The 16,354-nt window shown below is 39.2% G+C and overlaps 1 protein-coding gene across 15 annotated transcripts in view; it reads left to right on the top strand.

Annotated features, from left to right (window-relative positions):
• The window catches only part of mmd (mind-meld), a 226,663-nt gene that overhangs the window by 119,792 nt on the left and 90,517 nt on the right, over positions 1 to 16,354 (top strand). For 14 of the 15 annotated variants that reach the window (XM_069040463.1, XM_069040465.1, XM_069040460.1 and 11 more), the window contains one exon: positions 15,391 to 15,441. The exons of the other annotated variant lie outside the window; for it this stretch is intronic. Coding sequence is in view for 9 of the 14 variants with exons in the window: in XM_069040460.1 (XP_068896561.1) it covers positions 15,391 to 15,441 (51 nt within the window). In the remaining 5 variants the exon portion in view is untranslated. The remainder of the gene's footprint in view (positions 1 to 15,390; positions 15,442 to 16,354) is intronic. 15 annotated transcript variants of the gene reach the window in all.

The following is a 16,354-nucleotide window of genomic DNA, read 5'->3' as shown; positions in this document are numbered from 1 at the left end:
TTAGTAGGTTTTTTTATTCGATTCGCAAGAGCAAAGTTTATGAGGTTTAATTTTATCTAGAGCATCAGACAACAAAATTAACCCACAATGTATTTCTAAACTTTTGCAACTGATCGATTAGTGATTTATCTACTTAGTACCCGAGATAGAGTCTGATTTTCTATTTTACATCCTTACCATTCTTGCAACTTAATAACTACTGAATTTATTTTCTTCGTTCAACTCGCTAAAAAATGTTTTAAGTAGTAGTTCTGCAAGTTCATCAATCAAGAAAGATATCTCCACGTTCATCTCGAAATGCTTCATAGTAGAGAGAGTTTTGCTGAAAACATTACACTTTACTCACTAGTGAGAAAATATTTTTTCCTCACTAGTGATTCAATTGCCATTTTTGCTCACTATTTTCAGTGAAATTAAATGATCATGGAAAAAATGTTTTTGAAATTGTCTTTATTCGGTTTAACTCAACGAAGCTGATAAAACATGACCTCTAAATTCTTTCTGGTTCATCAGACAAGATTTATCCTTATTTATCTCCGACATCTCTCGTCGTTTTTACCACTTTTTCAACACGATAATTTTCCCATTATCTGCTGGAGATGGAATTTTGCAATATAATTTTTAAATCTGATGCACCTAACCAGATAACAACTTTATCTACACAATTATCTCTAAACTCTCCAGACCTCTGTGTTATTTTAGCAATTCACTAATTAACAATTTTTCGCTTGATATGCAGAATATCGATTCTCCTTTTTCTCGTTGGGATTACAGGTTTGCACAATTTTTGTATTTTCTTCAGCGTCTTCAGGACAAGTTTAGAAACATATTCTTCGGATAGGGTGTTAGAAAATTTTCGAAAAAAATTAGACGGTGACGGTGTCCCGGAAGCGTACTATTTGGATGAACGTTTCGGAATACGTGTAGCAGCCGCTTTCATTATTCTAAGTGGCGCCGAATTAAATTATGTCTACAAGCTGCATTTCATTTTAATTATACCGAAGTTCGCTAGACGTTATAGAAATACACATACGGGTTTCGAAATTAATTTTCTTCGTTGGCAACGTTCCACCATTCAAGATGTCGTTAAGTCAGTAACGCGCAAAAAGACTTTCGTTTCTGGGGGAAGAACTCAATCAGTCGGGACGATTAACGGTAAAAAATGTGTCTTAATTAATACGCGAAATTCGTTAACAAGCTTCGATTCCGGTTGAACGTCTCTGTTGAATATTTAAATGATACACGCGCTCAATGACAACGTTCATGCTCGTTCATAATATGGCCGGATTAAGACATAAACCACCATTACGACGCGCTAAGAATTAATTGAAGAGGTCTACGGAGACAAGATTATCGAATGTCACAAGATAAATAATAGTCTCGATACCGGCTTTGTTGTGTGCGGCGTCGAAGCACGAGCTCGGGGAAAATTGAGATTTTAATTGGAAGTCGTCGAAAACGAGACGACGAGACTGTCGGTCACACATTCTGCGTTTTCACCTTTTCGAAATTTGCGCCGTCGGTCGATAATCGCGCGGCTCCCGGCATCTGTTTTTATAGGCTTTTCTTGCTTTCGCGAAATGTTTAATAACTCTTTATAAGAAAGTTTACTTCCACTCCATTAACGTTCGCTGATATTGATGGGATCTGATGGAAATCAGACTTTATACCCGGGATATTAAAATTGTTGAAATGGATTCGGAGGGCGGGGGCGGCGGCGGAGAGGACGCGGGAGAGGGAAAAAGGCCGGGCGCAAATGCAAAATGTAATATTCACGTATGCTGATTTATACATAAGGTCGATCTACAATGGACCAAAAATAAGACCATAAATCAAACCATCGGCACGAGAGCAACGGAAATACCGACGCGAGCCACGGTTTTACAACATGAAACGGACTTTTTTCCGGTGGAGAGATTGCAGACATTGATTTTCGGTTCGGCTAAAGGAAGAGTCATCACAAAATGTCGATCCAGCCAGGCAGTTAGCCATAAAGTCCGACCATCAACCGACTACTGATTTCCATGAAAACGGGGCGCGACTCGTTTTCTTTTTTTTTAATGGGGGAGCGCTTTGTTGCGTCGACGAGAGAAACTTTGGTCAATTAGACCGAACGAGAAAAAGGAACAGAAACCTGGTACGATTTTGTCGAAAGCTGGATCCGGGAGAAAATCGAATGGTATTTTTGGTGCTGCGCGAAAAGCACCCTCGAGTCGCTGTTTATTCAGACACAAAAACATAAACGAACGAATGCCTCTAGACGGGTAAATAAGGCTGTCGAAATAACAGAAGCATGCAAATAGAATGCGTAAGGGATGTTTAATTTGATGTTAACAAATCATTCCAATTATTTAACAGTGGATTTTTGCGGCCAAATTAAATTAGTCCAGTTTTTGACTAAACGATTTTTTCACCGATGGGCAATTAAAATATTTTCACTTCGTTAATCCGCCGCAATGGTTTCCATGGAATTAAATTAATTTACGGCATGAACAAATGTAAATTTGTTGGTGTTTATTGGACGTTTCTGAACGGAGATAAATCAATAAAAACGTGGATAAACATGGAAGAACTCGACTTGCGGTTCAGTTAATTTGCAAAGTCAGAGATTCTCGAGTGCGCTTCGAATCCATCCCGTTCTCGACGCATTTTTGTACTTTATTTCAAAAATTAATAAGGCACAAAAAGTAGAGTGTGAGCAGAAGTGAAAACTTCTATGACGCTCGTTATTGATTTTAAGTAATATGTATTCTATAAATTATATTATTATGGATGATAGTAGTTGGAGGAATAAGGAGCAAGGCATAAATAATTAATATTATTTAAATCCAATGGTGTTTTTAAATAATCATCAAAAATCTGCATTTTTCAATAGAAACTGCAAATACGTCCGCTTTTAGAGGTAAATACTCTGGCTAAATTTGTGAGGTATTCTTGTCAAAGGCCGATTTAGATTGCAAAGGTGGAAGAACAACTCTTTTCAAGAATTCTGTAGTAAACCCTCTTTACAAATATGTTTGTTTCTTGATGTATAAAAATTCATTGTTCGGTTAACCCTATTTGTGCTATTTTGTTGTATATTTTGGCTAATGTTGTAGTTTCATGCCTTCTGTCTTTTCCTCTCCTATAAAACATTTTTCTGCACTTCATGTTTCTTGCTGTCCAATTAGTTTTTATTTGAAAATATTTGTATTAATCAATGCAATTAATTTAATTATTTAATAATAGATTTCATTAATGTCATCGGAGACCGACTTATCGCGGAATCAGGGGATTCAAAATCTAAGAAATTCCTTTTTGAGAGGATTTCCCTTGCCATCCAACGTGGAAACGCTGCAAGCATTCGGGGCACTTTTCCAGATTCCGCATTATTATCGGAAATTTTCGCATTGTAAATTAAAAATGTTATGTAATAAATATTTATTTCCATTAATTGAAAGGTCTGATTACGTTTAGTAATCCCCAGGTATTTTTCGCATTTCTCTAACTGACAAATGACCATTTCCTTCATTCTTCATTTCTACTGAGAATTGCATGAGGTGATTTTGAGGTTTTGATATTGAATGATCTATACCTGGACATAAACCCACTTTTCAACAGACGTGATCACAGCATGAGACAGATGTTTTTAGTTTCTCCCACTATAAATATTAATTCCCGTTATTAATATTGATAAATACATTGAGATCATTGCTTTACCATCATTGTCAAGTTTAGACCTTATCACATCAGGTTCACACCACACTAGATGGTCAACATCGGGAGCAAAAATTAAAAAAATTAATCCAAATACTTGCCTTCCACAATTATTGCTGTCTTCTCAGCATTCAATCTTGTTTACCTTAACCTCACTTATATTAAATACTAACACTGTCAAATATGAATTTAATGCTCAGGGCGCAAGTGCTAGGGCTCGTTCGCAATCAACAATTCTCAATTCACAACAAATTTTACCAATATATCGGTTTCCGTTATTCTGAAGTTACAGAACAGCAAATTTGTCTCCTAGATTTAAAGGCCTGATAATATCCGATCTTTTAATGTATTCGATACAGAATAACCCCTAATAATCAAAACTCTGTATTTTAATACAAACTGCCAATACGTCCGCTTTTAGATGTAAACAGACTGGCAAAATTTTTGAGATTAGGTTTCGATATTTCAGTTTTATTTTCTTGACGATGGTTTATTATATTAAACAGTTTTCATAGCAATACCCTGTATTATGATAATTTGTCCATTTTCCTCTTCACATTTTGCTACACAAATTTTTCCAATAGATGAATTGTTGAAGCCTTATAATTGAGAATTACGTATTAATCGTTTTTATATAACTATATTATATACAGCTACTCCTGCTGCTCTGCACTGAGGTCAGTCAGGTCACAACACAATGAACACTGAAAATTGAAAAATGACAAGTGACGCACAGTTGATTGTTTTTCGCTCGCTCCGCAAAAAATCTCGACTTAACTTGCCGTGTTGTGCTGCGAACGATTTTACCGTGTCGCATGAAACTAATTCACTGCCCGCGAATAAAATGTGTATGTAGCGCGCCTAAAGAAGTTTTCACTTCAAAAAGTAAATGGAATTTTGTTACAGGAAGCTTGTCCTAGATGGTCAACTATAATTTCGGCGGTGTCAAAACTTAGAAAAACTAGGATTATCGGTGTTTGGAAACTAGGGGAAATAAGTGACGCATTAGCCATATATCGGGGAAAATTATCAACAGAAGTGGCCGCAGGAGTTGCGATTTCCCGGGAGGAAATTATCGCGTCTCGTTCCTCTGCGACGTCCACCTGAAAAATTACCAAAACTTATCCGATCAAATCTTGACAGGCGGTTGATTTTCCAAATGGAATCGTTTGCCGCGTTCAAGTTTCCGTCATTTCGAATAAAAATAACACAAATCTCTCTCGTTTCCGGTTGGAGTGGGCTCGTGTTTGTTAAAATATTAAATCCTGCGGGCGACCCGATTGTTGCAAATGCAAAACTTTACGATTTCCCTTTTCCCCGGTAAATATTTAAGGACGGTCGTAACGTCGCTGCACGACAAACAAAAATCACCGCCTACGTGACTGATTAAGGAGTTGTTTGTGGAAGGCGGTGCACCTGTGTCGCAACAACACCGAACTTATTCGCAACAATAACGTCACGAGTGCATCAGGAGCGTTAGTTATGGTTCGATTAAAGCCTCGAGAGTGAAGTAAGCCGTCCAAGAAGTTCTGAATGACAACTCGTATGGAAATTTGTTTGCATCGCTGGCTTTCCTTTATTTCGCCTCGAGACTGGCTGGCATCTAACATCTTTCGCGTTTATTCCATATGCTTTCGGAAGTCGATTTCGAACGACACAAATTGGAACCGTAAATGGAAAATGCGTTTTTATTATCGACTTTTTGGGTTTTTCGGGCGAGCCAATTAGGCGGCGGCGCATAGTGGGAAATAATACTAAAAAGCTGGCCAAAAATCGAAAAATAGAATTCTCAATTATTGGTAATATTTCGAATCGTCATTTTGGATCCGCCATTTTGTTTTTGGAAAAACTATGAACAAATTCGTAATCAGCGATCTCGAAAACCCCTATTTCTCAATTTTCAATAAATTATTTTGATTCTTTCGACTTTTGGCTAGCTTTTCGGTAATTTTTCCCACTGTGCGGCGGTCCGAGTGCGATCGGAATCGGCGGCGGCGGGGGCCTCGCGCGGCGCAGGTGAGTCGGTAATTAATCTTGTTCGCAGAAATCCCAAATTAGATTATCCTCGTAATGAGCAAGTTCTTGTTTAAGGTAAACAGACTTTGCGTCGATTAATTAGGATAACTTTGGACCGTTCGCCCGGACGAACTTACATGCGTGGCTCTTGGAAGCTTCGCAAATTGACGCGTTTCAGTGGTTCTCAAAAGCGCACCGACGAGCGAAGATTACTGTGGACGAGGCATAATTGCGATGACGCAGCCCCTAATCGACGAAATCACTCGAACGTCGAAAATTAACCCGGCGATGTGTCATCCCTGAAATAATAACATTCCGATATAAATATTCGTCGTGAAAAACATCAGAGCAATTGGGGTTATAATGGATTCCGCCGGGTGATTAATGATCTTTTTCTATTGTTTTTGGGGCGCATGAATCGCATTAACGACAAACTCCACGGCAAGAAGGCTGTTTACAAAGTGTAAAAGAACAAGCGGCAGCCACCTATCGGTGCAGACATGAATCAAAAGCCATCCTGATCATCGTGAAAAATTGCGATGCGAACAACCGCAAATGCACCTGTCAGACGTAACCATTTTGAGTCGTCGATTAACGCCGCCGCCGGTTCGGGGGTTGACAACAGTCAAAAATATCCACGTCCAGGATCAAAATCTGCGCAACACTTTTATTTATATTCATGCAGGGACGACCGGCCATTGTGTTTGTTTAACATTTTTCCATCGCTGCAGCGCTACAAATCAATTTTTTAATTAACAATACCCATGTGATTAATTTTTGAATTGTTTACGCCCGGCAATTCCATTAGTGTTGGCGTTCGTGTCGCAGAAATGAGCCACGTTTCGGTTTAGAATTCCTACGCTTTACCGTATATTAAACTGGCAAAGCGTTTGGATTCTGAATCGAACCCTGGATCCAGTCGCCAGTTTTAATTAAGCCTAAGACGGTTAAGTAAACGGCCCTTTAAAACTTTCAAGTGCACACACACGTCCCTCGTCTAATAAGGCCGTTAAAACGCCGCGTGACGAAGAGTCATCTCCACCGCACTATTCCCTTGTTAAATGATGGTTACCATTAAGGTACCTCTTGCAGACCGCAAGCCGCCATCGCTACAACATGCCGGCGGCAAATTGCCGAGGGAAATTTCCGAGAAATTGAAACTTAAGTGCGGATGAAAGTTTAATTCGGTCCGTTTAAGCACGGGCCGGGTTTTTTATTCCGGTCCTAATATTCAAACCGGACTTATCGCGATGCACGCGGATCCCACGGTAATCCCGGAGTTTCGTACACGGACCTAAACGCGGACTTTATGTCGGTCGAATGTACCTCAGGAAAGCCGAAACGAGGGAAAAAATAATCAAGCAACAAGTAGCCACTCCGTAATCTTTTTGCCGAGGGGTTCCGTGCCTCGGACAGGGGTGGATTCGAAAAATTACTTACCTAATGAAGATCGTATCGGCGAGTCGATTTCATTGCCGTTTCGAGAGTGGAGTCGGGGCAAATCAGATTCCAGAAACGAACGCGTTTGCTGTAGATTTCATCGATAAACGAGACATCATTTGTTTGAAAATCTGCAAACATCAATCCGCCAGCAATTATAATTATTTCCAACAGCGGACGTCAGACCGACACGACAAACATCATGCAGTTGATAAAATTCCATACAAACATTCGTTATATTTATTGTTCCAAATGTGAGTGCGCTCGACTAATGATTATAATCCGTCATACATAAAATAAAGTCCTGTTAAAACCGATTAATTTCGTACCGCGCAATTTATTGTCTGATAAATTCCAAATTTAGAGTTGTCTGTGACAGTTGACAGTAGAAAAACCCTTGCTTTTGCGACAGTTGAGACGAAAAGATGACATCAGAAAGACAAAATATTGTGACTGACGTAAATTCGAAAATTGTATTTTTCCAAACATACAAAACTATACAGGGTGAATTCTTAATTCAGAGCGTGGTAGGGAAGGACTCAGTGGAGCTCGTAAATACTTAAAAAAATTCGTTCTTCCTGAAGAAGATTTAATTTCGTTCAATTCATAGCAGCCTGCATGTCCACAGTTACAAAATACTATTCTAGCTACGTTGCCGTTCCATTTTCAAGAAAAATTACAAAACTTTAAGATTTTTTACTCCAAAATAAAGCTATTCTTCAAAAAATTGTTTTACGTTATTATTTTCCACAATCATCTGTACCATAAATAACAATAAACACTGAACTTCTCAGCCTGTATTTGAAGAAAACGCACTCCAAAGAGTGCACCTTCAGACCAATGTATCTTTGTGGGGGGACTCCCGATTTTTTTTTTAATTTCCATATTTGAACTACTGAAGTGATTACATCAATTTTTCACAATATATTAATTAAAATTTTGTGGTTAATTATAGAGATATACAGGGTGTTTCTGAAACGCGTGTGTTAATTTTAACCAGTGGAAGAACGCGCCAAATCATGGAACTTTTCTCTATAACATTTTTACGAAAAATCACTACAAATTGATTTAAAATTTGGAAAAAATTAACCATCAAAGTGGTATACCCGCCTATGGGTAAGGGCGAAAATTTTCTGTTGTGATAGAAACAGAGCTTTGTTAAAAAGTTCCATTGTTATAGAAAAAAATAAATAATCAAAATTTAGATTCTCATGGTTACAAAAAATAGAAACTAGTTAATCACACAAAACAACTCGTTTGGTAAAAATTGTGGGACAAAAAATTTTGGAATACTTTTACGAATTTTACAAAATTTTATGGAGAAAAGAGTCATAAATTGGCGAGTTCTTTCACTGGTTAAAATTAACACACGTATTTCAGAAACACCCTGTATATACTGGAAGCCTGGACCATACTATTTTCCTTAAAATTCACAAAGCGGTGAACCGGGAATTGCCGACCACTTTAGAAGAATTTTTATGTGTCAAAACAAAGCAATATTGTAAGGCGTGGATCCTAAGGTTAATCCCTGTAGAACTCCAACTTTGCCTTTTTAAGAGTCGACCTGCTGTCTTGCATTTCGTTTGAAGCGATCTGCTTTCCAGATAAGTTTTTATTTTGTCACTGAACTTTGTTTTTTATTTAATTTTTTCCCACGAGCTGGGTACAGTTTTTCTTTGAACACTATAGTCATTTTATTAGATTTGATATGACTGGTGTTTTTCCGAGAGTGTTCTTGTTGCTTTTCATAATTCTCTCGTGAGGGTTTTCGGTTGAAGCTGTCAAATTAATAAAACAGCGACGTCTGAACAAAGAGATCGCACCGATCAGTGGAGGATAATCTAATAATTTTGCAAAGTTAGAGTTAACGCTTGGATGCAGTCTTTGATTGTGCGACGGCAAATTGAATCGTGGGGTTGGCGGTTGCACTCCTCCCCTGCAAAAATCACGCCGCAAAGACGGATCCGTTCCATCATCGCGGACGCACGTCATTGAATACCAAACACGCTCAAGATTGCCAACTGTGCCAACTCCGGAATAATAGGATTGTGTACGTCTTAGCGTATTATGAATCACCTACTCAACCCTCGACAGGTACATTAGATTTGTGCAGTCGCGTAGTCGCGAGCGTTTCTGTTATTCGCGTCAGTGCTCGTTCAAGATCGGCATCAAGTGCATCACCGAAAACGACCTCCACCTTCTACTTTTCGACCGGAAACGGTGCACGGAGCATCGCGCGTGTGCCATTCCCAAATCCAATAAGCCTTTGAAAAACCTCTTAAGTGACCGCCGTTATGCTCGTCTAATTTATTTCCGGTTTCAAATTGAATTCGAACTCGCCCGAATTAGGATGGGTTGAAATATGTGTGTATTTTGGAAAGCTCCGGATTAAATCCTCTCCGGACGAGTCGGGAATTGTCGCGATTGTTTGCGGAGGCGAGGACCGACTGGATTTTTTTTATTGCATTAAGAAATAAAAATTTATTTAGGGCAGTTGGTATTTCTGATTACGCAAGAGCTACATAAACATACAAATGGCCACTAAAAGAGCCGCATAAAACCGCGAAAAACAGCCAGAATTTGCATTCAAATGAGCTCGGTCGGATATAAATTTGGAAAATAATTTTATAATTGCAGGGGCGTCGAACGTTCAGCCTTCCGCCGCAGCGTGACGCATTCCCAACGGGAAATTCGATTTCATCTCAAACTCCTAAACGAACCAATAATAAACGCATCAAGTTGCAATGACGACCAGGATTTTTCAAAGCGTACTCACCTTAACATCCAGTTCTGAAGTGAAAACTTTTTTAGGCACACTACATATATTTTATTCCCGGGCAGTGAATTAGTTTCATGCGACACGGTAAAATCGTTCGCAGCACAAGCTAAAATCGTTCGCAGCACGACACGGCAACCTAAAATCTCGGAAGTCGAGATTTTTTGCGGAGTGAGCGAAAAACAATCAACTATGCGTCAGTTGTCACTTTTCAATTTTCAGTGTTCATTGTGTTGTGACCTGATTGACCTCAGTGCAGAGCTGCAGGAGTAGCTGTATATAATATAGTTATATACAGGGTCTTTCTGAAATACGTGTGTTAATTTTAACCAGTGGAAGAACGCGCCAAATCATGGAACTTTTCTCTATAACATTTTTACGAAAAAGCAATACAAATTGATATAAAATTTGGAATAAATTAACCATCAAAGTGTATACTCGCCTATGGGTAAGGGCGAAAATTTTCTGTTGTGATAGAAACAAGAGCTTGGTTAAAAAATTCCATTGTTATAGAAAAAAATAAATAATCAAAATTTAGATTCTCATGGTTACAAAAAATAGAAACTAGTTAATCACACAAAACGACTCGTTTGGTAAAAATTGTGGGGCAAAAAATCTTGGAATACTTTTACGAATTTTACAAAATGTTATAGAGAAAAGTTTCATAAATTGGCGACTTCTTTCACTGGTTAAAATGAACACACGTATTTCAGAAACACCCTGTATAAACGATAAGGACACGACAAATATTGTAGTAAATAAAACTGAAATATCGAAACCTAACCTCACAAATTTTGCCAGAGTGTTTACCTCTAAAAGCGGACGTATTTGCAGTTTCTATTGAAAACACCATTGGATTTAAATAATATTAATTATTATTTATGCCTTGCTCCTTATTCCTCCAAGTAGTACAATCCATAATAATATAATTCATAGAATACATATTACTTAAAATCAATAACGAGCGTCATAGAAGTTTTCATTTCTGTCGTGCGGTCTTAAGCACACTCTTTTTTTTTCGCGACTGGATTTTGCATTTTATTTGTGCTTGAGCTTTTGGCCCCTTGTGCCGTTCACGCAGTCCGACTGGATCCAACTTCCAGCAGCAAGTTTTGACGTCGGAGAACAAATGAAGATGCAGGATCTGGCTCATATCCAAGTTATTATGGCTGACGTTAATGTCATACTTCAAAGTTGCCGACCTGCAGGTTAAAGCCGTAACCGGATTACCAGAATGAGATCTAAACTTTCCCGATTATTATTTTTCATTCGCCGTTCACCTGCATCAGACTCGTGATGCACGTATTTGTTGTGGGGGAAGTTTGTTTGTTCCATTTATTTTTGTTTGATGTAGATCTGGCAGTGACACTGGTGAAAAACGTTGAAGCGTTTTGTGCAACCTTTTTCGCCCCGTTCGAATTAAATCGTCTGATTTATCTCCTCTCTCTGATCCAGTGCCCCATCTGACATTTATGCTCCTTGGGATTAGCGAAATTTAACGTAATTCGTGTCTAAATTGGTACGAATTTTCAGCTCGAGAGCGCATTAACTTAATAACAACTAACATTTTGTTATTCGCACATAAATAACGTCGACAACGGACCGGAGTGGCATAAATCGCATCCATCCTCGATAAACAAGCTCATAATTAAGATCCTCGTGTTGTTCAAACACACAATTCGACTGTTGGTGTTGCTGCCTCATCCTTCGAAACGGACAAATTACTCCTAGAATTTCACGTGATTTACGTTAACGAGTAACGGCTCGCCAACTGGTTAAATTATATCGGCGAAAAATATTCATGAATCGCAACCGATTGCGGGAAAGTTTCGGAAATTACGCGAACGGCGAAGTTGGATGAATTCATTTAAAAATTTTCTACTCGCTCCCTCCTCGCGCTTCATGAAAATTTCAAACTCGCGGCTTGTTCCATGATACACAAAGTGTATTACATAAGGAGTTGCGGAATTATTCATGCACTCATGTCTCGGAGTCGTAATAAAAACTCGGCTTATCCAAAATTGTTTACCGCTTTCGTTATTATTTTTCCGAAAAGGAGGACACACAGAATTGGAGTTGCGCCATTTTCCATTATTACCACGGCGATCGTCGAGATCGTAAGGATTGACTGTGTTTGTCTGGGCTTTGTTAAAAATAATTGATGGTGGAAGCTTCTTCTTTCCGATCGAGCTCGACTCTCGAATTTCCGATTTGTTTATCCGAAATTTGTGTGCTTATGATTTGAATGGGCCTTAAATTAGTTGGCAATAAGAAAGGCACGTAGGTTCGCATTGTTGGAACACTTTGCTAATGGTAAAACAATGCTTCAAATTGACTGGAGAATGTCGGGAATTTCAATATAATTCCTAGATCGATCGAACATCCTACTTTGAGGTGCGCTCTCGTATTTATTTATTTTCTTATACGAAAAATTCCTTAATTCGCCGATTAATCGTTCCGTTTAATTTGAATTTTTTCGTGGGTCAAAACGGCGACCCCTTCGACCCCGTTAATATTCACGAACGGCATCGTATTTGCGCCGCTGTTTGATATACATCACGTCCACGCTTTAATTTAAAGTTTCTAGACTCGAATTTACATTTGTTGTAACAAAGTTGAGAACTGAAGAAGTTCAACTCCTTGCGGCTCCATCTTAAAATACAAAATACACACTCGCTTCGCCAACTGCAATAATAAGGTCGAAAAAAGGCACATTTTCGACCAAGTTTACTCATCGAAAGCTCATTTAATTTCATAACGGCTCGGAAAAGTTAGGTGTGCCAAGGTTAATGGTCTGTCGGAAAGTTTTTTTCACGATCGGACGAGAAACTCTTTCAAATTGAGAGGGATCTCCAAAAATGTAAACCAGGACCGTAAAAGGATGATGACGCTAATAAATTCCGTGGAAATGGAAATAAGGAGTTCCACCAAACTTGAAGATATTGCATACGAATGGATTTATTAGATATTCCGCGGAAAAATAAAGTTACAGGGTCGTAAAACATGAATAAAAGGGAATATTACAAGCAGATTTATTTTTAACGGACAAATCTCGGTCGTAATGATGGCCAGACACCTGTCTCGAACAGGAAAACATCTGGAAGGAAAGACGACTCCTCCGGTCCATCAAAAGTGGGTTGGATCGATTAATTCGTCGTTAATTTCGGTTGCCAGACAATGTAGAGACGACGACGCACATAATGCATTTTTTGACGACACTGTAAACACAAAGTACGCTTGATGCATCGTTTACCTTTTATACTCCTCCATTATGTGGTGCACTTTGAAGGCGACTCGCAAGAACTGACAATTTATCAGAGATTTTTAAGCTAATTCAATTGTGGTGTAGCACTATTCAGGAAAACTTTGCTGAGAAGTAACGACTGCTTTTTGTAAGGACAAACTTCTCTTACAATTCAATTTTTTCAATGGCCCCCAAACACTTTTGTTCGGTTGATAAGCACCTCTTCTGATGCTCCCCCTAATTGGCACCACTTAAAGTTTCCACCCTTTCTCGGACTCGCATGACGAACGGGGAGAATTCCGGACGTGTGGTGTCTTTACGACTTCCATTAGTGCAGCTCGATTACAATTTTTCGTGCGGCGAAGATGTTGTTTTGCTTTTCGATTTTAATTGAAAGCAAATTAGATTTGAGACGGGGTAAAAATCAATCAGCGATATTGAGTTAGAGAGGAAAGTTTTGCGTATAATGGAAGTGGCGAGGGAAGCCATTTGCAGAAGGAAAATTGCGAAAATTTCCGCGGTCACGATCAAGGTGCTTGCATCCAGCATAACCTCCATGGCAACATATCTCTTGCATCAGATCAGTGAGCAGAGTTAAAACGTAATAACTGTAATCCGGTCACGTATGCAATGTTCCATCAGCGATGCCCCGCTAGATAAAGACATCGCCCTGATCCCCATTATCCAAGCTTTGGTAAAATTGGTCCGGGTTTTTTGCAGCAGGACCCCGGAGTTCATCGACGTCGTTTTCCGGATGGTGCGGCAAGACCGCGACACCGTCGCCGCCTCTAGAGCAATTCGAAAATTGGTCAGTTAAAGAGGGACGATTTATCATCCCGTTTGCATGTTCGATTCGCTGTCGCAGAGCCACTAATGTTCCGAAATGATCCATCAAGTCCCTAATACGTTGTCGGATTATCGTTACACGCTACTCAAATAATGCTCAATCCATTTATAATACTTCAAGAGGGCCGGAGTATTTGCCCAGTTGTCTGTTGCCGCCGTCCAACTTCCCTCTGAAGTTGTAACGAGCTTAAAACAACGGGAAAACCGACACATTTTTGAAGGTTATAGAAGACAGGAGACGTGACTATCGGAAAAAACGATGCATCGCTCACGTATTTCATTACAGGACCAATTCCTTAGGAATCCGAGAAACGGGAGCTTTTCAGCAAACTCATTTAATTCCATAACAGCTTCGAAAGTTATTTTTTACGGATTTGGGACGCCACTTAGACAACCGGATTTTTTTCCCCTCGCGAGGGAATGCGATTCCAGTTGTTCGAATTTGTCGTGACCATTATTCGACGACAGCATGGTGGGGGCATATTCGGTGGCTGTCGTTACGTTAATTGTTACAGTTATTTTCCAAATTTGTTTCATAAAATCGAATTTCAATTATGCGTGAGCGAAAGACAGTGAATGAAAGTGAAATCTTCACCCAATGGTAACTATGAATACAGACTCACTTTCTAGGGAGGTATCGAACAAATAATTCTCTTCCTTCTCTACCGTATAAATTGTATTGAACGAACTAACATTGCTGCAGTAACGTTGCCTCCTTCTTTCTATTGTTTTGATTTCTCTTCTTGTGTAGTTTTTTGCATTCGAATACCACAGAAATCGTCATTTGCAGCAAAAAATATTTCAGTACTCTGTACGTCAGATCCGTACAATGCGGTCCAGTGACAGCCTCCCTTTTCATGAACATTTGAGCCATTCAGCGTCCATTTTTCGTCAGAAGTCGTCGCGTATTCCAGAATTTTGGGCATTAGTGTGAGAGATATGTTTCGATAAAGGAATTCTTTATGTAAGTCTTATTTCTATGAAATGAGAAATTTATGGGACGCGAACAAAGTGTATTTGCCATCATATACAAATATATTCTCGAATCCGCCGCCATTACTTTTTTTTTCTTAAAATCCACAAAGCGCCGTACCGGGAATCAATACACTTTACATATTCCATCTATTTGTTTGTTTCGTAAGATTTCATCCGTAGAGTCGTTGGCTTTATCCGTAATGTTTGAAATGGCTCTTTTGAAAAGTGCAACTGCAATCACTGTACCCAGTCCCCGGTAAGAGCGAGTATTAAACTTGTCTTGTTGCACTTCAACGCACACGCTGAGTGATTTTTGTCCTTTTTGTACAAACACAGAGAGACACACACGTAGACTCATGACTGCTTTTATCTAATGCACTTTCCTTATCCATTTCAGAAGCCGATTATACCTTGGATGAATCATTTTGGATCGAAGAAAGCCCGGCCGGTGAGTACAAACACACTCCCGTAACAATCCCCCTTTTCTCTTTGATGTTTGAGTTTGTTTATGGTGATTTCCTTAGAGTTTTACAAAAGAGTGCAAGAACACACCGTTCTCGAGGCTGCTCGTTTCGACAATGCAGTAATGCCTTTAGCGTTGTATCAAAGCCGCACAAAATGCACGAAACTAGCGCCCATCAGTTTTGGTAAATGTAGCAGAACCGCACTTGATTTGCTTATCCTTGCTCGTAATGGTTTTATAAACGTTGTAGCGGTGAGGGTTGATTTTCCCTCCAGTCGTCTTGTCGCACTTGTGTAATTTAAATTGAGTTAGGGCGCTCGGACAATAAACTAGCGGGACTCCAATTAACATGAAAATGGAATAAAATAATGTCTGGCGTAAATTATTTTCCTTCCAGCAGAGTTGACTCACACTCGACTCGTTCCGAATTATAAAATTAATCTCGAAACACGTTCGTGGGCAAAACTTTTCTTGTACAAACAGGTGGAGGAGGGTGGAGGTGTATTTGTGGGTTTTAATTCCGGCCGGCGATCCGATTTGAATGATCCCGGCTTCCAAATTCGAGAGCGGTTTTTCTTTTTTGCAATTTTATGCCTTATGGAATGCCCTCGGGTAGCATTTTAAGGTTATTACGGCCTCTAATATTTATGGATCGCTTTGAAGCATTACCGCACTATATTTTTTAAAGGCGATTTGTATGCCGGACGAATCCCGCACGAAAAACTACAAACAATAATACTAAAATTCCAATAAGCAAATTGCCCGTCCAGATCGCAGTCACAAATTAATGTCGAATTAAATGCCGATCAGAAATAACATTATTCAAATGGAACAGATCCAGCGGTATCCGTTTTAATCCAACTTAATGTAATCCGGTTACATAATTTACTTCAATGGG

This window comes from Tenebrio molitor, chromosome 3, assembly GCF_963966145.1.
Source record: "Tenebrio molitor chromosome 3, icTenMoli1.1, whole genome shotgun sequence".
NCBI classification, from domain to species: Eukaryota; Metazoa; Arthropoda; class Insecta; order Coleoptera; family Tenebrionidae; genus Tenebrio; species Tenebrio molitor.
Note: the sequence above shows the minus strand (reverse complement) of the source record. Positions and strands in the feature narration are given on the sequence as shown.